We start from the raw sequence: 27,249 nt of genomic DNA, 5'->3' as shown, positions 1-27,249 counted from the left end.
GATCTGGAAAAGAAAATATCTCTGGTGCAAAACTTATAGAAAGAGTGGGACCTAAGCTCATCTCTAAATCACAGACAAAATATGCAGGACTTAAAATTCATTACCTTATGTTCTAGACGAACCTCAAATACTGGTCAACAAGATACTTCTAATACACAAACAGATACACACAAGTATCAGCTGCTTTGATTTCAACATTAACTTTGCTAACACCTCATTTGTGTCAATACCCCTTTGACCCAACACTTTGGAAAAACTCTTCTACAACTGTAATTCTCAGGTACTCCTGCCATGCACATGACGTGAACTAAAAGTAGGGCTTGTTACTCTCCATATTCACCTACAGACCAAAGAAAAATGAAGAAAGAAGTCCTCTGATGGGACTAGATGGCATTAACAGAGGTTACAGGATGGAGCCTGGGACCAAAGTCAGGCAGAGAAAATAGACAGTAGGTAAGATACAGTTTAACTATGACAAGCTAAAATTTATTTCCACATCCATTCATATTTTTTTTTTGCAAACATTTTGTGAATACTTGTACACAAGCAGAAATACTCCTCAACAATGTAAATGCTATAGGCACTTCATTACTACTGTTAAAAGACAGACATCATCTGGGATAATGACAAGGGATGTGACAGAGTGTAACAGTGACACAGAGGATTTTTTTTGATCTCAGTGTGTAATGAGACAAAAGCTGTATTTAAAAAATTTAAAACATCTTAAAAACAAGATTACAAGTAATAAACAAAACCCCAGAAAACTCTGCATAAATGTTTGATGACACAAAGATTGCCATTGGAAGTACGTTATACAGTGAAGATAAACCTCTTTAAATGTACTTAAACAGAACCAGATAGAGGTACATCTGCGGAGAAACACATCAAACATTTAAGATGATAATTTTGAAGTAAACAATGCATATAATATTGCTTCAGTTTTACCCATGTTGATTAACCATTTTATTAATCCTGAATTTGTTACAGACTTAAAGCAGTAATTCTACCTCTCCATTACACATACTAAAAACACCCCACAGCATATGTTCAGATTAATAGTAATTACTTTGGATATTTAGGGAAAAGACAAAGTCAGAGGCAAGCACTTAAATATTTGTAAGAACAAGATCACAATTCATATAAAAAAGATGATATATTGAGGATTTCCACAAAAATGAAACAATGCTTCCAAAACACTGTAATCAGTAAAAAGATAATAAAGAAATTTCTATTAACTGAATTTTCATGAAACCACAACTAAACACTTTTTCCCATAGATTTAGTTAGTGCTTGTTTTCCTTGGGATATTTCAATTATCCATTTTGTTTGCTTCCTATATTAGTGAGCTAACCAGCAAGATTGTCTACACCTCTAGTTAACTGATATGAAATCCATGTCTTTGTACCAAATCTCTCTGGATTAAAAACACATGTCTCCATGATCGTTAACAGAAATATAAATAAAAAATTATTAATGTGCTTAAATTTTAATATTATGGTGTAGAAATTATGTACAGATTATTATAGAGCAGCAGACTTAGAGATACAACAAAAGTCATAAAGAAAACCTGAATTAGAAATGTTTAATACAGCGTGATGGAAAAAGCACATTGTAAATGTTTTACACACTCTTCATTTTAGATTAAAAACCAAAACAGTTCCTAAAAAACACATTGACTGTGTTTTTGTATACAATATTACTTAGAAAACATTTTCCTTATCTTGACAGTAAACTATGCAGTGTATCAGACTTACAGGTAAGGTCACCCTTTCAATTAATTCATTTATCTACGGAAAAACATTAAATTAGGGTATAATCTGCACCACCACACTTCTATGCTCTGCTAAAGGTAACGTTTATTTGTAGCAGATACATTTTAACGTAGTGTCTCTCCTTTCAGTTGTAGAACATATGCAGTAAGACTGACCATTGCCTCCTCCTACAGCAAAGAGCACAAATCAAACCCACACTGACCTTTGCAGCAGACAAACTAAACAAGTCATGTTGTGACTGACATGTTCCGTTCGTTTGCACTGAGCATATGGCATAAGACACACACTATTTCAACAAGTTCAACAGACAAAAACCTTCCAGTTTTTATTTGCCTATTCTCTGGACTACCCAGTCCTGCTGGCAGAGGGGACAGCGATTATTCTGTTTCACCCACAAGGACATGCAGCAGTTGTGGAAGGAATGATTGCATTCTCCCCAAACCACTGAAAGAGAAGAAAGAACATGTTCCAGTCACACTCAGCTGTTCAATCAACACCTACTAGGTCCAAACTATCATTATCAAACATTTACAGCCACTGGAAGCTTTAGAGACAAAACAGGTCATCGCTAATTTATCCACTGAAACTGGAGTATTATGATCATCCTGAAGATAATCAGTTCTCTGTCATCAACCTTTTACTTATTTCCAATTATGTAAAAAGGAATTGCATATATTCTCACCTTCCTGTATAAAGTGACACAGTTTTGTGAATGTATAAACACATTTATCAGTTCTGTCCAGGAAATAAGTGCAACTATCTAAGTTCTTCCCTGTATCTTCCCCAGTACCAAAAAAAAAGGCAATGCACTACAGACCCACTATCATAGAAGAGGGTCTCGCTCAATTCTCATGGGAAATGTTTCCACTGAGATGTATGATACCAAGGAGGCACATGTGACATAGTACATAGCCTTAAAATGGGACCTTGGACCAGAATTTATTCACAGGCTACAACTGTTTCAACACAACAAAAAGTGTTATCTGTTGGCCATTTACTCCTGAATAGTACCAGTTACTTTGCTTTTTTCCCTTATTAGCTCATTTTCCCCACAAGAACAGAAGGGTATCAATCCAAGGAGTGCTGTAAATCATACATTTTCCTCTCTATCTTAAATAGGACACTTAGCAAGCCAATTAAGATGTCTAGAACAGGAAAATCCTATTCTCTTTAAAACAATCATCAAAAACCAACAGTGGATTAAATTTGAGACAATATACTTCAAGACACAAAGCACAACGGCATGGAAAGGTTTTCCACTGGTTTAAAAGTTGTCTTAAAGGTTTAAAGCAAACTCTTTGAAACGGTTTTCACTGTTTCCAGATTGAACATGTCACAATTAAGATTTTCTTTTGCATACATTGGTCCTGAAAGTACTTTTACGATTAAATAGAATTATAGCAAACTCAAGTGATTGCACTTTTTAAAAAGGACAGTGAACAAACAAGCCATGCCTCCACTATGTCTGAATTAAGAGTGGGAAAAATACCACTTTGTAACCCAGACATATATGTATTTCAGAACACTGGATTTTTATTGCTGTTACCACTGTGCCTTCTGGCGTGCACCTCATAAGAAAAAGTAGCTTTTTCCTACCCACTTCAAAAAGGCACATTAGGATCTCCTCAAATATGCTCACACTGGAAGTTAAACCTCTCAGATGTGTACATGTTGACAGCAAATTTGACAGTTGTGTACAGGTTTACAGCACAACTGACATGAAAACTAATTTTATTAGTGCTCAAAAACAAAGCATAAAGTATTACTAATGTAAAAAGATGACACAATGTAGAATGAAACACCAGTTTACTTTTGAGCATTAATAAAATCAGTATTCCCTTTAATAAAATCAGTATTCCCTTCAAACTTTAAAATGCACCATACTGAGAGAAGCTTCAATTGAAAAACAAGCGAATGAAATCACTACATACCAACACAATCTTCTTGTTTGTTTTCAGCTTGACATCTAAGACAGGCATCTAAAAGTAAACAAGAACAAGACTCAATTTGATTCTCAGGATTCCATCTTAAGAATAGGTTTGTCAGAGGAAAACATAAACTCTAAAACAAATTTACAGAGGTAAAAATCATAAGTTTTGATATCTGGTTCAGCCCTTTAACATTAAATAGTCCCTCCTAAATTCTAAAACTGTGCAAATGACAATGAAATAAATATCTGAAAGAGATCAGAAGAACTATAAACTGTCCAACAAGTTTTGTTTATTTTCTATTGCTTTAGTATTTTCATAACTTTTGCTGAAAAAAAGCCTTCTCCATTTTGTAGATATAACAACCAGCAGATTTGTGCCAAGGCACTCAGGCATATTAAGAGCAGAGCAAGCACAAAGCCAAACCTTAATTACAGGACTTTGTTTTTCAGATGTTAGCATCTCCTTTTAAGGAAATCATTCACAATTTTGAATTTTTAGGCTTCACATCTCTCATCACAACTCCCACCTCCTATTCCTTTTTATAGTAATTTTCTTTAACAAGTACCTGCATGTAATTTTCACAAGAATTACACACACATGCAAATATAGTGGTAAATTTGATAATATAAATTAACATATAAACACAGAACAATATCTAATTAAAAATATTTATCATCTTTATGCATTCTGGTCTGTGGCTGCAAGACTGGATGGCAGGTCCAGGACTCAATAAGACAACTTCCAGGCTTCCCACTGTGCCACACACATACAGTGGAAAAATGGCTGTGTTTCTCCTTTGCCCTGACATGGGCTGCCACTGCACATATCATGCACACCAAAAAGTGTTCCAACAGTTCTGGGAGCAAACACATCTTCATCTCCCCCAAAGAAAAGGAAATAGTTTAAACAACTGTTCTGCAGGTTGGATCAGGCCTACCTGTCACTAGTTGGACCATACTCTCCTAGAAGACTGAAACATAACGTGCTACAGGAATTTAGATTTGAGCATTTTTGCTCTCTCTGCCAGACAGGACCAGTACTTCTGTTTTAGATTCATCTGCCCAGACATTCCTCCTTTCCTCAGGTAACAAAGAAGAGAAAACTCTGAAACAGTTGCCCTTTCTCACTGAGATAAAAGCAGAACAGTGAACAGTTTCCTGTTGTCTGTTCCTGCACTTTATATTTCCACAGCAGTTAAGGGCCAAGGTGCAGGGAAAATTCTGCCAGACTGCTCAACTTGTATCCTGGTCCCTGGGAGCGCACTGATCCGGGGCCAGGGTGGAAAGCTGCGGCAGACTGGGAGTCACAGGAAAAGCAGCTGTCCTATCTAGCCCCGGATCTGTATTTTTAGATAGAGAAGCAGCACAGAGCTGAGGGCAGAAATCAATGCCACCATACCAAAGTAAGCTGTCCCCTTCTTACATCATAACCCCAAGGGTGTGTCCGAAAGGGTAAGGAAAGCTAAGTCAGTGCTGCTGCAATCCTGCCCTCCCCAGTTAACACCTGCATTTTAGCTTCTTTCCCTTGTGCACTTTAAGACCACGTTGGTTCAAGGAGTTAAACTCAGTAGAAAACTGAGCCAGCTAACACCTCCTTCCCTTGCAAAAGTCAAACAAACTAACCTTCAACAAGTGCCAGTGTCAGTCTGGCACTGCCCCCAGCCTAAGGTTACTGCAGACGCAGTGGCTCTACAGGAGCCAGGCCGGGTCTGGCAGGGTCAGCACGAAATTACCGAACTGAAGTCAGTAACGATCAAGTTTCACGTTCTAACAATGCGGTTTGTTCTCAAAAAATGGCTCCCAAATTTTTCTGCTAGTTTCGGATTAAAAGTACTCCCTTGGACTAGTTATGAAGAAATATAACCTTGTAATTTTTTTAAGTTTTATAATAGCTCTGGGAAAGATTTTGTTCATCTAAGACTTCTTTTATAGTGTCCTGTAACAAGCTAGCTATAATGGGATAAATACATTTTTAAAAATATCGTTTAACATGGCAAATGAAGCCAATTTCATTTTTCCAGGGTAGTCTCTGTTTACCATAGAAAAGCAAATAATCTAACATGCTTATGTTTGAAGGTGAATCTCCCACCACATCAGTCTGTGATGCATCTTTTTTCCTTTAGTACACCCTCTTTTGCCTCTTGTTCCACAGAAGGTTCTCAGTAAAAACATATATGAGAAATCACAGCACTGCATATTTTGTCTCATTTCTGTTAAACCAAATCCTGACTGGATTTGCAGTATCATGGTTCCTGGACCCAAAAAAGCAAGGTGCTCTGGAGGGAATCTTGAATCATTTGTCCTGCCAAACTGTACCAAGCCCGATTAAGAGGACAGTTATATCTAGGATGACTCAGCATAATAGTAAAAATCGGATTTACAAATACAGCAGAGGAAAAATTTAAACAATTTTCGAAGAACCAAGATAAATATCGTATTTGCAAAAGATGTCAGAAAAACCAGTAATGTCTGTCAAATATGAGGCTGCTTTGAAAGAGAGTCTCTGGAGTTCAAAACCAGGTAAATTAATCCCTTACTTTTCAATAGATTTCTCAGTACATTCATGTGTGTTAAGCAACACCAGTAATCAGGAGGCTGGTGGAATAGTGTTAAGACACTCTGGATTAACAGATTTGAAAAATGAATTTATATCTACATCCGCAACGGCTTCTTAAAAAAAAAAAATTAAGAAACCCAAACCAAACCCAACAAAACAGCACAGGCAGCAGCCCCGCACATGCAGCACTCGGCTCAGCTCGGCTGTAACTCGGTGCTTGCGGGGTTTGCCGGCAGACCAGCACAGCCCTCAGCCGAGGGCGGCCCTGCCCAGGACGGGCCGGGCAGAGCAGCATGGCTCCCCCGGGCCCGGCACAGCCCTGCCGAGGGACGGGCGGCCCGGCCCGGGGCTCTCGCTGCTGCCCCGACAGCGCCGGAGGGGCCGCGGGGCTGGTGCGGCCCCCGGAGCGCGGCGGCCCGGCCTCCGCGGGGACCTCCTCCTCCTCCTCCCGCTCTGGGGAAGGCGCGGAGGAGGAAGCGGAGGCGGGAGGATCAGCCCCCCCCTCCCGCCGGAAACCGCGTCCCAGCGCTGCGCCCGCCGAGCCGGGGCGGCGGGCACGGCCCGGGCACGGCCCAGCGCCCGGCAGGGCCCCCCCGCCCGCGGCCATGGCGGCCCGCCCGGCGCTTACCCATGACCTGCACCCGGCAAATGGCGCAGGTGTCGCACTCCACGTCCCAGCTCCACATGGCCACCGCGTTCCACTTCTTCAGCGAGAACATCTTGTCGGGGCCGCCCGCCTTGGAGCCCGCGGAGCCCGGCAGCGAGTGGGGGGCGCCTGGCTCGTCCCCGTCCTCCACATCGGCCATGGCGGAGGGGCGGGGACGCGGCGGCCGCGCGGGGCGGCAGCGCCACCCCCCGGCGGGAGCGGGAAAGGCCGCGCGGAGCCGGCCCCGGCTGGGCTGGGATCGGGAATTCTGCACGGAAAGGGTGGGTAAACACTGGAGCGGGCTGCCCAGGGAGACGGCGGAGCCGCCGTCCCTGAAGGTGTTTAAGGAAAGGCTGGACGTGGCACTCGGTGGTCTGGTTGACGTGGTGGTGTTGGGTCATAGGTTGGACTCGATGATCTCAGAGGTCTTTTCCAACCTAATTGATACTGTGAATTCCGTCTTGGATTCCTCTCAAAATCTGCTGTCTCTGGTTACACAGTAGCAATCTTTCTTGGAAAATGGTTGATTAAATACACCTACTTTGAAAAGTCGGACCAGGACAGTCTGAATTTACTTGCCAGTTTATCAGCTTGAATTTGCGAGAAGACAAAAGAAATCAGCAGAAGGACAGATGAGTTGTGAAGCACTACAGAACTAAAACTTTTAAAGGGAATTTTAAAGTGGCCAATTGCATTAAAAAGTAAAATATCTACATATACAACTACATACACCTTAAAAAGTGGAGATTCAAAGTGTGCATAAGAACAAAGCTAAACAATATATACCATTAGTTTAAAAGACAATAGAAATTGATATTTATTTACTAATCTTTACCCAAAAAAAAGACACAAAACTGACTTTTCCAATATAGCACCCTGTCTCTTTAACCCTACTAAAAGTTTGTTAAATACTGTTGATTTCATGTACAAATTAAATTTAAAAGATACAATATTCTATTTGAAGTTAAAAGAATCAAATTAATGGGAATTGTAAGAGCTAAAGTTCACTTTTTTCCCCTTTCTCAAGACTTAGCAGTATTTAATCTACACAACAGTTCTATGACACTGCCAAACAAATCAACTCCATTCAGAGCACCAACAAATCATTTGCTTGGCTCAGAAACATATGCGGTACTTACATTTTATGTAGTCTAGGATATTTCCGTGCAGGTAGACCCAAAACCATTTACATACCAGCCCATCACACACCCCAAGCAGGAAGGACCAACAACAGGCCATAAGAGATGTGCATGGACCACACAGGTTCACCTCAGCTTATCCACAAAAATGCAAAATGCTTAAGGCAAAAGTGTTCTCTAGCACTGATTCTGACCCTTGTGTGCACACACATCCACACACTCCCCTCCCCCTTTAGTTTCTGATAAGTTCACCGTAGGTTATCAGGTCTCTGATCACACTGCAGAAATCTCAGTATATCCACACTGGTTTAGGTGGTTGGGCCAAACTTTGATCATCAGTTTGCAAAGCTTAATTACTCCAATCACACTTACATTGTTGGCTGAGAAAAGATCTGAAATGTGTACTGGGTCCCACTTGCACAGTAGAAAAAAAATCAGTTGATTCTCTATTCATTAACCCACTATTAGAAAAGTCATACCAACCAGTACTTATCCTCACTGTTCTGCACTACGACCACTCCAGTCCTGTGGACTGTGGTGCTAAGCTTCAAAAGCTAGGCTGGATTGCTGCTTACTAACATGAGAAATTTTTACTCTCACTACCACTTAAAAAAAACAACAACCCTAGTATTTGGTGCTCAGCAGAAATGCTGCCAAGTTGAGTTTTCAAAACACTAACTTGTTGTTTGTGCCAATGTACCTTCAATAAAAACTGCTGCTGATTGCCACAGCTGGGTTACATATGATGAAAAAGGCGCAGGAATAATGATGTGCAAAACCACAGTATAAATAAGGCAGAAAGTAAAAAATGAGATATTTTAAAGGAAAGGAAGGGCAGAGACAGAAGTTGCATTTCTTAATCTCCTTTTACCATTCAAAATCTAATTCCATCCAAATATGTAGTTCTGCTTGTAACAGAAATCTGTAAATCAGCTCTTCGATGATAACAATAAAGTAATATGTAATATGTTAATACATAGGTAAATTTTGAAATTCATTTGAGAAAAGGCAATATTGGATAACATGAATGTCACGATCTGTAATCAACCCCCAATTTTCTTTACATTGAGGAGCTAGAGAATCTTTATTTGTAGAACTCTAAATACTCCAAACTGTAACCGTTCCTACCTTCAGTGACGCTGAATATAATCAGTGTTAAAACTCACACTGGTTTGATGCTCTAAATGTAAAATAATTTCCTGCTTGTCTGGTGTGGCAGAGTCCAAGTTACTGAGAATGAATCGATCTCATGATGAACTGTTGTACACGGTGCATCCATCCAGCTTTGCAAGTGCTGTAGAGTAATACAAAGTGTGGATAGAAATCAATCCATTTCATATGTAATCACACGTTTTTAAGCCAAGGAAGATTTTCTGCAAGACTGAGTGCACTTATATAGTTTTAAAGCGTTTTTTATGTTTCAACAGGACACCTAGCAGATGCCAAATTGACATTCCTCATGAAGGATGTTCTCTGCATACAGAGTATTATGAGCTGTTGTAGTGCAAGTTAATCACAGCTTCATCTCAATGGCCTGGACTGCCTTGTCTAAGGGGAAATGACCAAACCTTCCTGGAATTCCAACTCCTGACACATTTCCAAAGACAGAGTAAGCCACACACCTTGGCAGTGGCTTCTATTTTGTGCACCTTGGCAACAAAAATCTGGCCTTTGGTAATAAAGTAAAAAATAAAAATTATATTGATCTTCAAGATTTCATATTTCTACATTAATCAACTATCAATTCAGAAAAACCTATAATTTCCTTGAACATTATTCAACAATCTTTTGCTCTCACCTCAGCTGATTCAGACTTCTCTCAATCCAAGCTGTTCAATTCTCTTTGCTAACTCCATTATTTTAACTCATCATTCTTTTCTACTTTTTTAAACTCTTGTGGCACTTCTGAATTTGAATTACTGGGACTAGGTGTAATACAGCAAAGTTTAAAATTTAAAGCTGTTTTTGTAAAACTTGAAAAGAAAATGTATACGTAATTTTCCTTTAACAGTACATTTTATTTTTATCCCTTTTGCATGAATGCTTAAAATTTGAATGTATGTGTTCCTAAAGTAAAAAAAAAACAAACACCTGAGACTTAAGCACGTTTAACTTCTGCTATGTAAAATGTCAACTGCCATTTTTTCTACAGAAAAAAAAAAAGCCTGAGGTTTTTGTTTTTGTTTTTTTTTTAATTTACACAATTTGTCTTGTCATCTCTAATTTTTTTAGCAAAAAAAAGCAAAGCTTTTCAGTTTTAAAAGCAAACTAGGACACAGGTTAAAATTACGTTTGGATGCTGTCAAAATGTCACACGTGCAAATTCAAATATAAACCATACTTAGATTAGCAGTGAAAGTAGAGCAAATATGATACAGGTACCTTTAACTCTGCATACTGCTTTACAGAAATGATAGTTTCCCAACTAATAATTATTTTCTTGGCTATTTGATCACCTAAACAGCTGTATAAAAATTTTCAAGCCATTTGGAGAAATAGTTCTGGAATTCACCTGTTACCTACAGCCACACATGACATTAAGGAGGTTGCAACGGGAAAGTGGCACAAACCATGACAGCTTTTTCAGTGAGTTTTCTCTATGTAGTCACTGTCTTTACTGTAAATAAAAAAACATTATTTCAGACTGGGCATTTTCTCATCTCATTCACACATAACTGAAAACATTCCAAATGGAGTATCTAAATATGAGAACTTGAACCAAGCTCCTTTCAGCCCATCAAGTGATTGTTCAGCAAGATTTAAAGCTGCTCAGCACAATTCTGTGCTGTAGAATGGGAAAAAAAAACAACTTGTGAATGGAGACATTTGTAACAGTAGGTATCCAAACCCGAAATATTGTTTTCTATTACACAATCTCTAATCAATTAATTTACTGTAATAATTTCACAGGAAGAATCCAGTGTAATTCATCAAGGACTGATTCTGGGTTCTGATTGTCTCTATGTCAAAAAATACTCAAAGTTCCAAGTGTTTGACACCCAACTTACATAAGTGCCATAACAGTGTTCTTTTCATACCCCTACTCCCATTTCAAATGAATACACAGACACATCTTCATCTTGTAAGAACATTTTCATTCTCTATACACCTTTCTAAATGCTGAATATTGCAGACAGTGGTTTGAAAGCATGTACAATGCCTTTCATAGATTTTCATGAATCTTTTGAGAATGGAGATGTCTGGAAACAACCTCATTTTGTTCTTTTTTTCTTCCTTCTTTCCTCTTACAACTTTTTGAAATTTTTGTTGTTTTTTGTTTTTCTTCTCCCAGTTTGTTTACTCCAAAACATAGAATTCAAAATTATTTTTATTAAAAACAAAACTGTTATGACAATGTCAGTTTTATGATAATGCAAAGAACAGTTATGTAAGTATGTGTGTATCTTGGCCAACTAATGCATGTGCTGGACTGTATTATCCCACTTACTGTTTGTTCTGTCAATAGACTAACATATATCAAAACACTGAAGGACTGTGTCCATTTATCTGCCAAAGAAAATAATTTAAGCATAGTTCTCTGCCAAAACCATTTGTTAAACTCTAGATGATCTGTGTCTCTCTCTGTGCCACTTTACCAATAAGAATATGCTACACAGGACTATGAATGGCCAGCACTAAAACTACTGCTGTGGTTAGAGCTGAGACTTGGGCAGGACAGTGGGGCTGCAATAGAGGAGGAGAGCACAGGAAACAGAACTGTATCAGCACCCTGACTCACCCGTGACAAACCCACCTGGAGTAGTTTTAAGGTTTTACTGAAGCTGCCAGATGCAATTGCCAAAAAGGAAAAGAGACCTCAACGTTGGAATGTACACTTCCTGTGAAACAGAAGCGTGAAGCTGGTGTGCAGAAAGAAATACAAAAGAAACCACAATAGGAATTAGGGAAACATAACAGCATTTGTGGAATAAACTGCATACTTTTACACTGGGAGACTGTGAGAAGAAATCACAGAAATATATTGCTACCCAGACTAGCCAATGGAGATAAAGTACATCCTCACCATTTTCCCCCTATTCCCATATACGTATGTGATTTGGCATGAACTTCACTGAAGTCCAGGAATGAACTCAAAGACAGTCAGATTCTTAAATGCACTGTGCTTTACTCATTAAGTAAAACAAATGAACATTCATGACACTTTATGCATAGAAGAGAAATCCTTATAAGTTTATAGGAACTTATAAGTTAAAAAAAAACCCTTAATGACCTCTGCATAGGAACCTTTCTACTTTCATGGGAAAACTGTGTCACAAAAGATCCTGACTTTGTTGAGCTGCTTTAATGAAGTCTAAGCCCTTGGAACTTCTCCATTGTTCATACAACACCCAGGCTCATCCCTCTCTCCTGCAGCGGAGATTTAAAGCCAATGACACAAAGACCCCCGATTGCTTTAGAAATTCTACACTGTGTTTTTGTTTGCTAATTGTTTTACTCTGGAGTAAAACTCAGCTATTACTGTACCCCCTGAACAGTGTTAATTTTCAAGTTAGAGGCCTGTCTCATATTCCATTTATTAATTTAAAAAACCTGAGGAGATAAAATGATACGTATTTTAACTGTGGTTATGGTTAGCTGTTTTGAGAATGGAGCTACATTCTGAATTGAAAACTGAAAGCCAATTTATGTTGTTTTGTTGTTGTGCAGAGGTACAACCCCTGCCTATTCTGGAATATTGACATTTTCTATAAATTTGTCTTAGTATTTTTAACATCTCACCGATATTTGGATCCTACCTTGTATCAGTATGGACCATAAGCCACTGTTAGCAAATCCTGCCCTCCAGTCAACATCACACTTCCCCTCCTCAAAAAAATAAAAATACCAGCAAGAGGAGGCACATATAAACTTGCCTATGGAAACTCCCTTTACTCACATGTTTAACTTCCTGGAAGGTATTGCATAGGTGAGCTTTATCTCCTCATCATCCACACTTGCAGACGTTACATCCTGTGTGCCATGTCACAACACGTCTTGACTTTGACCCACATTTCTACTTTTAGATTTTGGCCAAGGTAGTACCAGAATAAATGCATATACAATTCAACTATATACATAAATAATAAACCCCCCAAAACTCATGTAAATGTCACAACACGACAGAACAGAAAAACTTGACTGGAACCTGAATCAACTACTCAGGAGGACGCTAAATTAATTATTTTGGTTGTCACAGAAATCATCGTATGTTTTGTGTTTTAACAAAATTATGGAGTGTTTCAGGAACTTGGCCTTCTGTTTTTTCCGTTTGTACAGCTTGATGCTTTATTTCAGATTTCATATCTAGGATTATTTCTGTTTCAGTTTTAAGATACTTGTAAAACCAATATGGTAATCTGCAACATGTTTAGTCTAATTTATAGCAGGGTAAAACACCTAGGTTAGAAGCAAAAAGTGAGCAGGAGAAAGGTACAGGACTAAGCACAACTTGTGAGGTAAATTATAAGCTATAATGCATCATTTTAATATCACAGAATCACTGAATCAATTAAGTTGGAAAAGATCTGTGAGATGAAGTCCAACCTATGACCTGATACCACCCCATCAACCAGACCATTGCACTGAGTGCCTTGTCCAGTCTCTCCTTAAACACCTCCAGGGATGGAGACTCCACCACCTCCCTGGGCAGCCCATTCCAATGTTTGATCACCCTTTCTGTGAAGAAATTCCTCCCACGTCCAACCTGAACCTCCCCTGGTGTAGCTTGCGACAATGAGAAGACTCAAATGTACAAATGCTCACACAAACCTTTTGGCTTGTACTGTCACCCTCTGGGTGAGATAACAAAACTGACCAAGAATTAGAAAAGGCATTTTTGCCTGCATCAGGCACCTTTTAAATACATTTGAATTACAGAGCCTACAGGGAAATACTTCTTCCTCTTGGACTTTGTAAGTTTGCATTGCTATAAAAACATAACACCTTGTCCTCCCCCAGCACTGAGAGACTGAAATGTATATACTTACCCCCCTTTCATTAAGTAAAGGTCTGTGGATGAAATGCAATGACATTGTCAGCTCTGAGCATTACTGTAGATCACTTTATTCATAAAGAGGAGTTTCCTTCTTACTAATTTTATCTCTGTTCCCTGCTTTTTGCTTGTTTCTGTATCCCCTGGCAACAGTGTCACAGTGAGCAGGAAGAGCAAAGGCTGAGCAGGGGGTGTCAAACCCCAGGAGCTCCCAGCCTTGGGCTGCTCCCAGCTACTGAGGTGACCCTCTGGTGCAGTGCCTGCTGACCTGGGGGAAAGCACTGTTGGAATGGAGGTCTGGCTGGCTTTGGAGTCTTCTGTTGTTAAATACAACCCCCCCATCTTCTCTCTCTGCTCCCAGACACAATGGAGTCTGTTACTGAAACATCAACCTGGAGTAAAGCAGGGGGTATCTTGGATTTTTTGAGAAATCAGAACCAAATCAAGGTCTGCACTATTTCAGAGGGACCAGATAAGAGATTTTTACCTTTAAGTCTTGTATTCAAGTCACACTGTAGATTTACTCTGGCTGTTCTATGATTCTCTCAGCTTTTTTCCCTGTGTACGAAGAAGGATCAAAAATAGAAGATGAAAATGGGGAACAAAAAGCAAACTAAATTGTTTGATTGGATTCAAAAGGCCACATAATTTATGTTTCTAAAATCAGTGTAAATATTTACATTCTCTTTTTGGTGAAATTGTTAGCTAGACTTCACAGACAACTACCACAGCATTTGCAATAGTAATTATGCTAAAATAATTATGAACTCAAACACTTAAAAATCTTGATCATACTTAATATGATCTTCCATAGAACTGTAAGATTTATATACATGGACGATTTTGTTATTTTCTGTAAATATTAATTAACGTAAAGAATGTTTTAACAACATTTCAGCAAGGTCATCTTATTGTTTTTACTTAAAAAAAACCCAACCCAAAACAGTCTTAAAAGTATATGCATTTCCTGAACACTGCAGCCACTGAATCTTTTTAAACCTTACTTACAAACAATTATTAACTTTTTTGTCTTTGATTTAGGTATATAAAGTGCCTTTTTCAACTTACATTTTAAAATTTAGTAATTTAGCTAAATTACAGTCTATATTCCCAGTCCTTACAGCTCTACTGTCAAACTCTGAGTAATAGTTGCTTACATTGATGAATCTCAGGAATACACAAGTATTTCAGCAGCAATCTCATCACAGCTGAACACAGTAACACTGACAGAGCCTCCTTACTGCTAATAAAGAATTTCTGGTTTATTTAATGTGTGCAAATCATATTAAACCTTTTTTAAATATGGTTCTCTAAGTATTTGTAAGAACCTTAAGTAAATTGTCTGTTCTACTGGAAGTTGCTTATTACTGGGAGCTTATTGGCCTAGTTTTGATTTCATATGGATGCTCTTTTAAAAACAATAATGATTCTGTCCTTATCACACGATTAAATGTTGCAAACTTTGTAGTTTAAAATACATATAGATGATCAGAAATTAAAGATGTCTTCTACTTTTCTCGTATATTATTCATAGAATCATAGAATCATTTAGATTGGAAAAGAGCTTTAAAATCACCAAGCCCAACTGTTAACCCAACACTGCCAAGTCAACCACTAAACTGTGTCCCTAAGTGGCACATCTACAGATCTTAAATGGGAATGCCCTTTTCAAGTCACAATTTAGAGAAAGCTCAGGCTAATGGAACGGTTAGAGAAGGCAGAATACTAGCAGTGAAAAGATCACTCTGCTCTGATCATCACAGAATCCTTAGAATACTTCATGTTCACAGAAAAAAATTCCTCCTGTGCTTCCGATTTCATATTTAAATTCCTCTGCTTTCTAATCTCTGCTAAATGAATGTAGTGATCACACCTATGGGGTCTTAATACAGTTTACCTCAGATTAGTCAAAATTATTCCGAACTTGCTGGAAGATTTGCACTGTAACTCTTAAAAAACGCTTCCATACCAGCAAAAAACAACAGGTCAGTTCTCTGCACAAGGAAACAAAACATCTCAAGACATTAAAATGTGCTTGTACAAAATTATCTTATAAAAAAACGCCATAAACATAGGAGGGGACAGCAGGTGGCAAAAAAGTGTCCAGATTACATAAAAAAACCCCCACAACAGCAGACTGATAAAAGTAAATACTTTTTTCCATTTGCAATGTATTTAAAATAGTTCAGACAAATTCTGTAGCTGCTGCTGGTACATAGGACAGGTAATGGAAGACAAACCAGCAAGCAGGAAAAACAAATCAGTCATGTAACACTAAGAACTCAGTAGCAGGTATCCTTCAACACATCAGACTAATCACTGCAAACTTCTTAAACTGCCAAAGCACCAAGACTTCTATGCATGCTGTTACACCACACGGTGAACCAGCACTTCTCTCTTCAACCACTGATCTTAGAACACAACAGGGCTCCCCCCTCACGTTAATTTTGGTGTTTTTTATTTCCCCCCCTGTCAACGAGGTTTCTCTTTATATCCAAGTCTTGTACATAACCCCCTATTTATTCAGTCTCCAGGTAAATGCTAACATTTTAAACAGCCAGGGCTCACAATAATCACACAGCATCTCAGGTTTGTTGTCATTTATTTCTGAGTTATTCTCAAGCAATGTTACAAAACATTTTAATGTCTTGATACGAAAATAAAATTTAAATAAAAATACATTCAACAATACATCATCATAATAAAAATTAAAACTTTCACAATCCTAACAGAACAGATTACTGAATAACATCACCTTTCTAGACTAATCAAAACAAAGGCAACTTTTATTATTAATCATCCTACTTGTACCTAATTAAATTCTAGAACATCTACTGAATTTTAAAACATTACGAGAAATCAAATCCTAATGTTCACAAATATTCAATGGCCTCTGTTTTTTATTTCAATATTCCAGTACCAAAGAAAAAAAAAGTGCATATTAAAAAAAACCAACAATGTTGCAAGAGTATACAACTCAATTTTTCATAAATTTGACTTGGAAAACAACAGGAAATGGCTCCAAGGAACAGACAATTTGCCACAGGGTTAATCCATATATGACAAAACCTAACTTTGACACTCAACCACATTCAACTTTGTTTAATGGCAGCTTTTGATTAATGGCAATTAATCTTTACCTTTACCTTGGCAAAACACATTTCTTGGCCTTACTGTATTCTCCCCCAATTTTAACAGTTGGCAAATAAAAGTCCCTTCAAACACATCAAATCTGTAAAAAAGGAAAAGGCAAAAACAGCTGAGGTGATTAAATGATTGTGATGTTGCAGACACTACTACTGAATCCTGGATATTCTAAAATAGTTTGCTATTAAACCAAATAGTCATTCTAACAGGTTACATTCATTTCAAAAGAGATTTCAATCCTGTTTTGCCACCTCGCTTCTATTACAGAAAGCCTCCCTACAACAGTATAATAAATGTATGGTAATTTAAACAGCTTACTGTTTCAAGCATTGTGGATTTCTATTCTAAGGTACATTTCTAATTAATCTGGCCAAATCATGATTGGAAAAACAAAGCAAAACCAAAAACTAAAAAAAAAAACACCCCAGCAAAACAACAAAAGACCCCACAGAAAATACTCAAAAAATAAAAGTACCACAAATAACTTTTATTAAAAATAATATTCCAAGGAGTACCATTGTATTTAATACTGATGAAGCAAAGTTGCCACAGTAATACCCTTGCTTCTTCCTGGTTATATACATATATGTTTTCTCAGCATAAACCTAACTTCTCAGATGAAGTAAGCAAAAATTAATCTTACTAAAGTCAGGAATGCCAGTTTAAAGTTGTGTTAAGTGGCAAATACAAATCCACATAACTAAAGATACAAAAATATTCACTGAAGCATTGCTTAAAGACAAAACAATGTTGATCATTCAACTGATCATAACAAGCAGATACTACAAAGTATCTAAAAATAATCTGGGGTAGTCCAGATATCTAAAGTGCTTTGAGTGATTATAATAGAGATTATTTATTAGATTTGTAGTCAAAAGTTGAGCTGGACGTAGTTATTACTTTTTATAAAAACAAGAAATATAATCATACACAGGATGATGTTAATTGATCAGTACTTAACCACAATCTGTTCACATTTAAATTTTTCTATCTGTAGGCAAACCTATTTAAAAAGAATGTTACTACCCTGCATTTCTTTTTAGATTAAGAAAAAATATGTACCTTAAAAAATGCTAAAGAAAATAGATAGTGGTCTAATGTCACTCCATATATTACTCACCCCAAATGTAAACAAGAGTTACAACTTAAGTTCCCTGATTTCTTCTTTAGTACTTAATAACATAACTAACACTGGTATCTGCTGTCCAGATTATTTGCAGCATATACTGCAAGATTTTGTAAAACTTCACCTGTAGATAAATCAAGTCCTGACAACACCTAATACAAGGAAAAAAAAAAAAAAATCAAATGTATCGAGTGTGAAGCTTCCGATCTTTTCCATGTCATGGTATCCTGGGATTTCTATTTCAAGATCCGTATCAGCAGGGCAGGCACTCATGGTAAACTCATGCAAGTTTGCAGTGTATGTATTGAGAGATGTAATCCAACCAACAAATGCAGTGTGGATTTTCTTCCATTAAAAAGCTTATTTGTTTAGAAAGTTCTTTCCAATAAGACAACAATGGCAAAACAACATTTAGATTTATTCACACCTGTTACTCAAAGAACCTGGAACTTCAAGTTCTTCAGCAAAATGAGAATAAACCTTAAAGACCAGATTTCCAAGAAGATATTTTTCTATTAAATATTAAATAGATTGTCAACACAACTAGCATTTACGTTCATTCTTAAATACTTTGCAAAAATGCTTATAATGAATTCAAAAAAACAAACAAAACCCAAAAACCCTCTAGAACATTTCCAGTTTCTTTTTTTTTTCATCCAAGTGTGCCACAGCTTGTTTTGGTTAGGAAACTTTTCCAACAATTGGATTTTCTCTGCAAAAAAAATGAAATATTATATATAAATATTTTTAAGGTTAACATTTTCTTTCTAGTTCTCATCATAAATTTTGGGTGCACTTCAGGTGTTAAGTTGCAAGGAAACAGTCATTGCACCTACTTAGAGGAATCTCAACAGGAACACAGATGAATGCCAGACCAGAACTTGTATCTTCTAACTGGTAAAAAGCTGCACTACTACAAATGATGTACCTTATTTTCTCCATGTCTGTGTTGTCTAACTCTATCTTCATTATCTCTACCTCAACAAGCCTAGCCTTGTTCTGTGATTTTTTTTTTTCCCAAAATACACATTTATCTATGTCAAAATTACACGAGATACTTACTCACTACCATATTTAGCACTAGATGATCTCTTCTTTTGGTATTTTTCATGTGATTCATTCAGCTTTTCTACTACATCTATTATCTGCTTCAGTGTATGAAAAGTTGCTACAGAGTCTTCGATGGTGAAGTTTGAATAATCATCTGGCTCTTTCCGTGGGCCTTGATAGACGGCGATACTTCCACAAGCCTCTATAAAAACGACCACAATCATCCCAATCAGAATTGCCACAATTAACAAACCCATCTAACTCTTACATAAATGGTAATTGCAAGTTACTCTGGCTTATACATAAAATGGAAGAAGACAAAAGCAGGAGACAGCATCAACTACGTGTATTTCCAGTTCTCTGGGTTATTCTCTGCTAGTTGTGTTCGCCACCTGGAGCATCCACCTCTCTCCTCTTCACATTAACAGAAGTCCAATGCTTTCTTGCAACTCAACCACGCTCAACAGAATTCACCACAAAGTCAGGAAAGGGACAGCAAAGACACAAGAACAACCTGCTAGAGTTGCAGTATCTCTGCTTAAACTATTAAAGGTATTACATATATGGAAATTCAATTAAACAATGTGCACAGCTCATATCTACTGTAAAGGAATGACAGAATAACGTCAGACACCAGTGCACTGAGAAGACAGGAATACAATCTCTTGCTCTTCTGTTATTTTCAGATAAATTATTAAGACAAAATGATGTTATAGGCCTAAAGAATTAGAGCTGAATAATATCAGTATAATTCTTCTGAATTATCATTTGAGTACCTTCCAGCTTCTGTAGTTTAGATCTGTTGATAGTGAAGAGTGAGTAAATTCTTTCTGTCTCTCTGTCTCCATCAATCTCAATTTGTGTATCAGCAGGAACATCTCTATAAAAGGTGAACAAAGAGACAGGTAGTCAAGATAAGTAATTCTTGAAAGCAAGTAAAAACTGATTCTTTTTCAATATACACAGCCTTTTAATATACTTATCACTCACACACAGGTTCACAAAACATAGTCTGTAATTTATGCAACCTATCCAGTTAAGGATAAATTTATTTTTAAAAAAGATCAAAGCATTTATTTGTTTTCAGAAATCAGCAGCTGACAGAAAGGTATTAAAGCATTACATAAGATGTTATTCATTTTTCTGACATACCTACAAAACACAAATGATTTATCAGAATCTACATCCAAGGTTATTTAGCTGATTTTCTTAAACACACTGTTTTAAAAAATGTGAGGTTCAACTGAAAAAGTGACTGCATAAAACAAGGTCATTGGGGAGAGAAGACTTCCAGGCTGAACTCTCTGCAACAAGGTACTTTAATTATTTCATATAGATGATCCTATTTCTGCATTCACCTTGGCATCTGAATTAAATCTACTATTCTGCAGAAGAAGAAATCAACCATTGGATATTTGTGATTTACATGCTGAACTGATTACCTTAATTTCATACAGTGGCTGACAAAGTAACAGACTTAGTGAAATCCAGTACTTTGTGCCTTACACTAAGGCATGTTATGTACTAAAAACTTGCTGAAGTAGATAGGGAAAGCCTTGCTTGCATGTTTTCAAGTCCTGAAGTGAATCACACATTTCCTACAGAACCCGTGCACTCTCCTTTGAGGAAGGAGCAACTTACGCGGTGCAGCGAGCGCAGCCCACGCTGTTCTCTATCGTGGCCTTGCAGCAGAGCCAGTTCCCGTTCAGGAAAGCAGACGGGTGGTAGAAGCTCAGCCTCTTCTGGTTGCACCTTGTTACCCGGCAAAGAGCCTCTATCCACTCACTTGCTTCCACACAGTTATTTGCTTGGATATAGAGTGGTTTTTCTCCATGAAGGACCTGAAACATCTTAGAAGAAACACATTATCCTGCTCAGTGAAAACATCCGCTTACTGAGCAACTTTGAACATGTCCAAAGAGATTTCAAAGCTCAGGCAATTCAACGTCAAATTGAGATAGAAAGCGAGACAAGGGAGAATTGACAGACATTTCACCTCTTTCAAATACACAGACCTACTTAGGAGAAAAACCCCACCCAAACAGTTCCCTGTGTTCCATCTACACCACCTCCTCATCCAAACAAGAATTCCTAAAAGAATTAGAACATGATGCATTTTCTGCCCTCTTCAGTTACGTATCTTTAAGTGTGATCCCAGACTTCATGAAGCATGACTTTCATCCTTCCTATCCTGAGAGCAACAGAAGACTCTCAGAAGTCTCTCCTTTTAAGCCATTCTCAGCCTTAGCTGTACTTTTATCAACTTTTATCACTGTCTCAGAATTCTGGATTAAAACAATAGAAATAACTGATATGTCACAGGACCAGAATGAGGCTGTGAGCACAGACAACTGTGTGAGTTGATGAGGGTACTGAAGGAAGTTCTCATTGAAAGGAATACATACATATCTAGTAGAACATAATGTAATTAAAAGTAATGTAATAAAGTCATGCAGTTTTAACCTTCATTCCAGAAATGTGGCAAGGAGGACAGAAGTCAGAATCAGTCAGAAAAGCTGGTGCAGATTTCCATATTTCCAGGTTAACAATGTACAGAGTACTTGGAGATACTGCACACAGCTTCTTATTCTTGATCCATTAAAAAGACTTTTTGCTGAAATGTTTGGTAATGGGGTTTCATTACCCCTATAAAGTAATTATAATCTTTTTTTATTTAAGGAACACATCAAGAATTACATATAAACTATCTTTTGACCCACATTTTTCTTGTTGAAGGAGCTCTCATCAAGTTTCTCCACTGCAAGGATGTTTTTGATTGGAATAGTGAAAATTGGTTCTTTATCTGTAAAAAATTGTAAACAGAGGAGTGAAGCAATGTGTAAGAACTGTTTTAGAACCTCAGTGCACTGACATTGCAGTTCAAGCTCTCAAAATATGCATTTTTATTACTGAGAAAATAGACATGAATCAGAGAGAAGCATTTATTAATCAAGGCAAAGGTAACTAAAATACATCATAGGTATTTTAGGAAAAGAAGAAGATGATGCCTTTTTAAAAGCACAAATTAGATGCACACACTTAGAAAACACTGAAAAATAAAACTATAAGTAAAATAAACACAATTACCTTGCTGTTTATGGTATGTGAATTCTCTGCTTGTTAAACAGAACCACCGCTTCTTGAAATTCTTTTTACCAATCCGAGTCCTTCCCTGAGCTCTTTTGTACATTTCTCTGTAAAGATACAATCAAATGAAATGCAATCATTACTCTTCTGAAGAGCTTTCAAAACCATTTATTGAGACAACACATTACTGTTCAGCAACGTAAAGATCTACTTCATTATGCATTTAAAAAAAAATATCTTCTGGTTGTTCAAAACAGATCCTCAAGATCACCTCCCAACACGGTGATCGTGTAGAGGGTTCCAAAAACTCCTGGAAAGGAGTCTGAAGAATATACAATTGAGACTTGTGTTTGTAGCAGTAAATCTGGAGGGGATATTTACTCATTCAGATCCAGAATTCCAAATTTTCCAAAAGGGAGTAAGGTGTATCCAACTACAAGATCCTCCCCTTCCTGCCACTTTCTTCATATGATTGTACTTGGCCTCACCTGGACCAGAAACTGAATATAAATTAAATGACACTGAACACAACTCAGTAGCAAGGGCAGACACATGCTGCATTCAGTGCACTTTAAGTGTACTCACTGCTAACTAATTTTTTGGTTTTCAGCAACAGCCATCAATTTATAACACCATAACTGAGTGTTGATCCACTTGAATTTCCTCCTTCATTTCTATCCAGTATCTTAATAAAAGACACACTTCTTTCTTGTTTGAAACTTGGATGCCTGTTTTACAGAAGAATCTTTACTTCCTATAAATCTACTTCTCAAATAAATTAAAATATTTTTTCCCCATGAATGTTGTTTGAATAATTTATCAGCTATTCTTGATCAACACCAAGAAAATGACAGTTTATTTCTCAGGATGACTTACTTTCACCTCAATATTAAGTGATAGAATGCTGTTGTAAAAATTAAGTAATTCAATTACAGAGTAATTTTTTATTCTACTTTAAATGTAGCTAGCTGGGCTTAAACAGCATGTAGAGTAATTCTAAATTAATACATTCTTCTAAAATACACTTTCACAATCCTCAATAAACCATCACAGAGCACACGCTGGACTGTGACAATAATGCAGTCAGTTTTTAATAGGTTTTAAGCTGCTTTTAATTACTTTTCCCCCCAGACAGTATTTAAAAGATGTGTTAGCAAAGTTTACAGCTGTTCTTTTAAACTAATTCTGCAAACTAATAAAGAATTATCTTAAATTACAGATATCAGAATTTCTGCACTCTATCAAACATTTTAATAAGCTTTAATCTGACGTTGGTATTAATGAAGAAACAGTAAAGTCACTTCTGTTACACGGTACAGATTCAAGATGTATTTACCCTTCCTTTAGATGCACTGGCTCGCTCAGACCACTGGGCTCTTTACTTTCGGTAGAGGAAACATCATCTAGGAACTTAAGGAAAAAAATACAGGGAATATATACTATTCAGAAACACATTAAAAACAAAAGCTGTTTTGAAAATATACACGAACAGTTTCTCCTTGAACAGAGCAATTACTTTATGCAACAGATGAAAATAGATTGCAGGGACTGGAACAAGGCAACAAGGGATGCCCATAAGCCACACAAGCTTTCTTTAATTAGTTCCTGAACAGCAGATTTAATAAAGTCTGTCTCAAAAAAAGTATACTTTATTTTTTAAACTAAATTAGCTTAGTTTGCTAAGTATAAAACTTTGACTGTGTTGACTTTGCTGTGTTGGTTTTTGGGGGTTTTTAAATCTGAAATGGACCACAACTTTTCTTTTGCTGTCTAGTAGAAAACTGAACAATAACACAACCTTCTAATAATGAAGACTGATCAAATACACCATAAAAAAACATATAGTTGAAAGGTACCTTTTTAACAGATTCAGTAAATTTTTCTTCTTGAAATGTTTTGAAAAACTCACACATAAACGTCTCCTTGAAACTTGACTGAAAGAAAACATATATTGACATAAATAAACTTTCACAGAATGTTCATCATGTCTATTAAATAAGAAAGAATTTTAGCAGCCTTACAAGTTTGCTTTTGGTCAAACTTCCCCAGCTCCCTAAAGTCTGGATGGCTTTTGATATAAGAGTTAATGTTCTAGAAGTCTGTGCATCCTAAAACAAAGAAACAAAATTCAGAAGTCACATTTTTTCACAATTTCAGGTAAAACAGATTTGAAAATTAAAATGTCAAAAAAATTACTATATTACACAATGTAGTAAATCTGACACATTTTCATTCCTTTCCTTTGCCCCAAGAGAAAAAATGCATATGAAGGATTATATAGTTTATAAACTACTGCACAGTGCTTAATATTTTACTCACTATCACTAGAATTCAATATTAGTACTTGGAAAAATATTTTTACCTATAAAATATCTCAAACCCCTCAAATCCTGTAATTATTACTACACATCTAACAAACTCCTGAATAATAAACATAATGAACCATTGCTTGACAAATGGTATAAATTTTCATAATACAAAATTAATCTAAAATTCTGTCTTTAAGGCTTTTACTTAATTTGTTTGTTAACTCACTGCTTGCATTTTAGTACAGGATTATAAACACAGCCCCCAAATGCAGCCCTGCTGTTCCCTTTCAAATGTTTAACTCTCAAGTGCTAAAATCCTTCAATTTTTTTTTTACTCAACAAACTGGATAATCAAAGGAATTAATTAGAGTAAGTATGTATTTTTTTCTTTGGAAAGCACAACACACATTAAGTAAATTAAATAAGCTAATAAAGATAACCTCGGAAGCAGATTTCATATACGTTCTGTTATTTCATGAGAAAAATACAGGGTTTTTAATCTCCATATTTCTATCTTTGACAATTTTTTGTTATTTGTATCTACTTGACAACTGAAAATGGAAAATTTGGCAACTGCAACTAGTGGAGTCCAGAATAAATACACCAACCAATTATTATTATCTACAACCTCTGCTTAAGACACAAACAGAAATAAACATAAAAGTGACTTCTGGATATTTAACTTCCTTGGTGGAAAGAACTGATGCAGTTGAGGCCTATAACTTAAAGAACCCTCAGTTATGTTGCTATTTTAACCAAGAAGCACATTTCTTAAAAAGGCACAGCATCTTTAGTATTAATAGCTCTGCCACATCATTTCAGAACACCCCAGAAAGACTGAAAAATCTGATGCTTAAAGAACTGCTAATGTCTTATTTCCTTTGAAAACTGAACCTAGAGATATTTAGTCATCTAATTTCCCACTCACACCCACTGAAAGTAACTGAGGCCTTCCCACATCAACAGATCTGACAGCGTGAATAAAACAGAACAAAGCTTCACGAAACTTACGGGATGGTGAGGTCGTAAATGAAAAGTATGAGGTGAGACTACGGCTACAGCAAAGAAACGGAGAAACACAAAGCTGCTCACTGCAGAATACTGTACATGAGGGTCATCTGCAGAGAAAAACCATGAAATGTAACATGCACTAAACTTAACAGGAAATAATGAAGACAGTTAACACAAAAATCCTTGAGAAGATAACATCAGAGGAGACATTTATATTTTAAAATAGAAGAGAAAAATCAATGAAGTGCATGAAATGGGAAAGGTGATCATGGTAAGAAATGTTCTACTTATAATGGAGGGTTTATTTCTCTGAGGAGTTCTGTTCCCATACAACTGGCTCACCAGCTCCACTGCTAGGAATGATGAGATGACTGCAAGCATTTACATCCACAGTGTTCATTAGGTATGGTTGTATGCTGGGAGCAGAGAAAAAACACTGCAGCAGTTGCCTCTAAACACTGGGGCTTACTGGATTTATTACCCTTGGAAAGCTACTCACACATCAACTCAAATACATTAATGCTGCATGACAAATAGTCCACGCATATGAACAAGTTTAATTCCAGTTCTGAGTTGCTTCAAAAAACCATAGTGTTATATAATTTTGACGATGTAAATGAGGATTTTTCATTTAATATTGTGAGAATATTTACACTTTTATATTGGGAAATACAGTGGGATTGCATTCTTACTCTAATGACCACTTGAATCTGATCTGGGAAGTTTGCTATTCTAAAAAGACTGTCTAAACCAGAGCAATTCACGGCTTCAGTATCAGTGACAAACATGAATCCAAGAAATGTTCCACATTATGAGAAGCATATTCTTCACCTGTAGCTTACTACATGACATTTCAGATTTTAATTGACTGAAGTGTAAGAGTATTTCAGACCTACCACATTATTCCTATATTAAAACTATTCTGAAAGAATAAAGCTGTTCTAATATTGGTCATATTTACAAACTCATTAAATACTTTTTTATTATCCCCCTCCTCAAAACTATCCAGAAGTAGTACAGCTATAGCAGTAGCAAAGCTAACTTTAGAGAAGTTATGGATGTGCTAGTCACAGTTAACAGAATGGTAGTTCATGTAAAGATGCAAACAGTGAATTTATTTTGAGGTGCACACCTTGCTTCTTTGGAAGCAATAAACAGAACAGCTCCGACAAATTTGACATATCTTTCAAATAAATCACTTCCTGTACTACTTGTGCTTTTCTTCTATTATCTCATACTTTGGTTGGTGACTTCTCATTTGCTGTTGTCTTGCTGTTTCTGACCTACTACGTTTTTGTATCAGAAAATACAAAATTCTTGCTGATTGACCACAAAGCTTCACTATAACTTAGAGAAAAACAAATGCCTGAGTAAGAAGTTCAGGGCACAGCTTTGGACAGGGCAAGAATTTTAACAATCCCCATATGGTAACCGCAGAAATAAAGTTTCACTCTGAACACCACTTTCAGAAGTTTTTAGAGAA

General features: G+C 36.9%; 2 protein-coding genes across 6 annotated transcripts in view; both read right to left on the bottom strand.

Moving 5' to 3' along the window:
- Window positions 1-459: 459 nt before the first annotated feature.
- On the bottom strand, window positions 460-27,222 carry RNF7 (ring finger protein 7). The gene is made up of 5 exons (XM_017822333.1): window positions 27,218-27,222; window positions 23,498-23,507; window positions 6,888-7,071; window positions 3,704-3,751; window positions 460-2,216 (listed from the first exon to the last, which is right to left on the bottom strand). The coding sequence occupies exons 3-5, from the start codon at window positions 7,063-7,065 to the stop codon at window positions 2,098-2,100; spliced, it is 345 nt and encodes a 114-aa protein (XP_017677822.1). The 5' UTR covers window positions 7,066-7,071; window positions 23,498-23,507; window positions 27,218-27,222; the 3' UTR covers window positions 460-2,097.
- RASA2 (RAS p21 protein activator 2) overlaps window positions 11,799-27,249 on the bottom strand; it is a 51,263-nt gene continuing 35,812 nt past the window's right edge. For 3 of the 5 annotated variants that reach the window (XM_017822326.1, XM_017822331.1, XM_017822328.1), the window contains 12 exons: window positions 25,767-25,873; window positions 24,468-24,554; window positions 24,303-24,380; window positions 23,783-23,856; window positions 22,447-22,553; window positions 22,080-22,162; window positions 21,001-21,209; window positions 20,136-20,239; window positions 19,372-19,561; window positions 17,183-17,268; window positions 14,524-14,594; window positions 11,799-11,904 (listed from right to left, as the gene is read on the bottom strand). In XM_017822326.1, coding sequence (XP_017677815.1) covers window positions 14,557-14,594; window positions 17,183-17,268; window positions 19,372-19,561; window positions 20,136-20,239; window positions 21,001-21,209; window positions 22,080-22,162; window positions 22,447-22,553; window positions 23,783-23,856; window positions 24,303-24,380; window positions 24,468-24,554; window positions 25,767-25,873 — 1,163 coding nt within the window. In that variant the 3' untranslated portion in view covers window positions 11,799-11,904; window positions 14,524-14,556. Of the gene's footprint in view, window positions 11,905-14,523; window positions 14,595-16,612; window positions 19,022-19,371; window positions 19,562-20,135; window positions 20,240-21,000; window positions 21,210-22,079; window positions 22,163-22,446; window positions 22,554-23,782; window positions 23,857-24,302; window positions 24,381-24,467; window positions 24,555-25,766; window positions 25,874-27,249 lie in introns of those variants that run through there. The other 2 variants (XM_017822329.1, XM_017822327.1) reach the window with 2 other exon arrangements.

This window comes from Lepidothrix coronata, unplaced genomic scaffold (assembly GCF_001604755.1).
Source record: "Lepidothrix coronata isolate B3197 unplaced genomic scaffold, Lepidothrix_coronata-1.0 Scaffold97, whole genome shotgun sequence".
NCBI lineage: Eukaryota > Metazoa > Chordata > Aves > Passeriformes > Pipridae > Lepidothrix > Lepidothrix coronata.
Note: the sequence above shows the minus strand (reverse complement) of the source record. Positions and strands in the feature narration are given on the sequence as shown.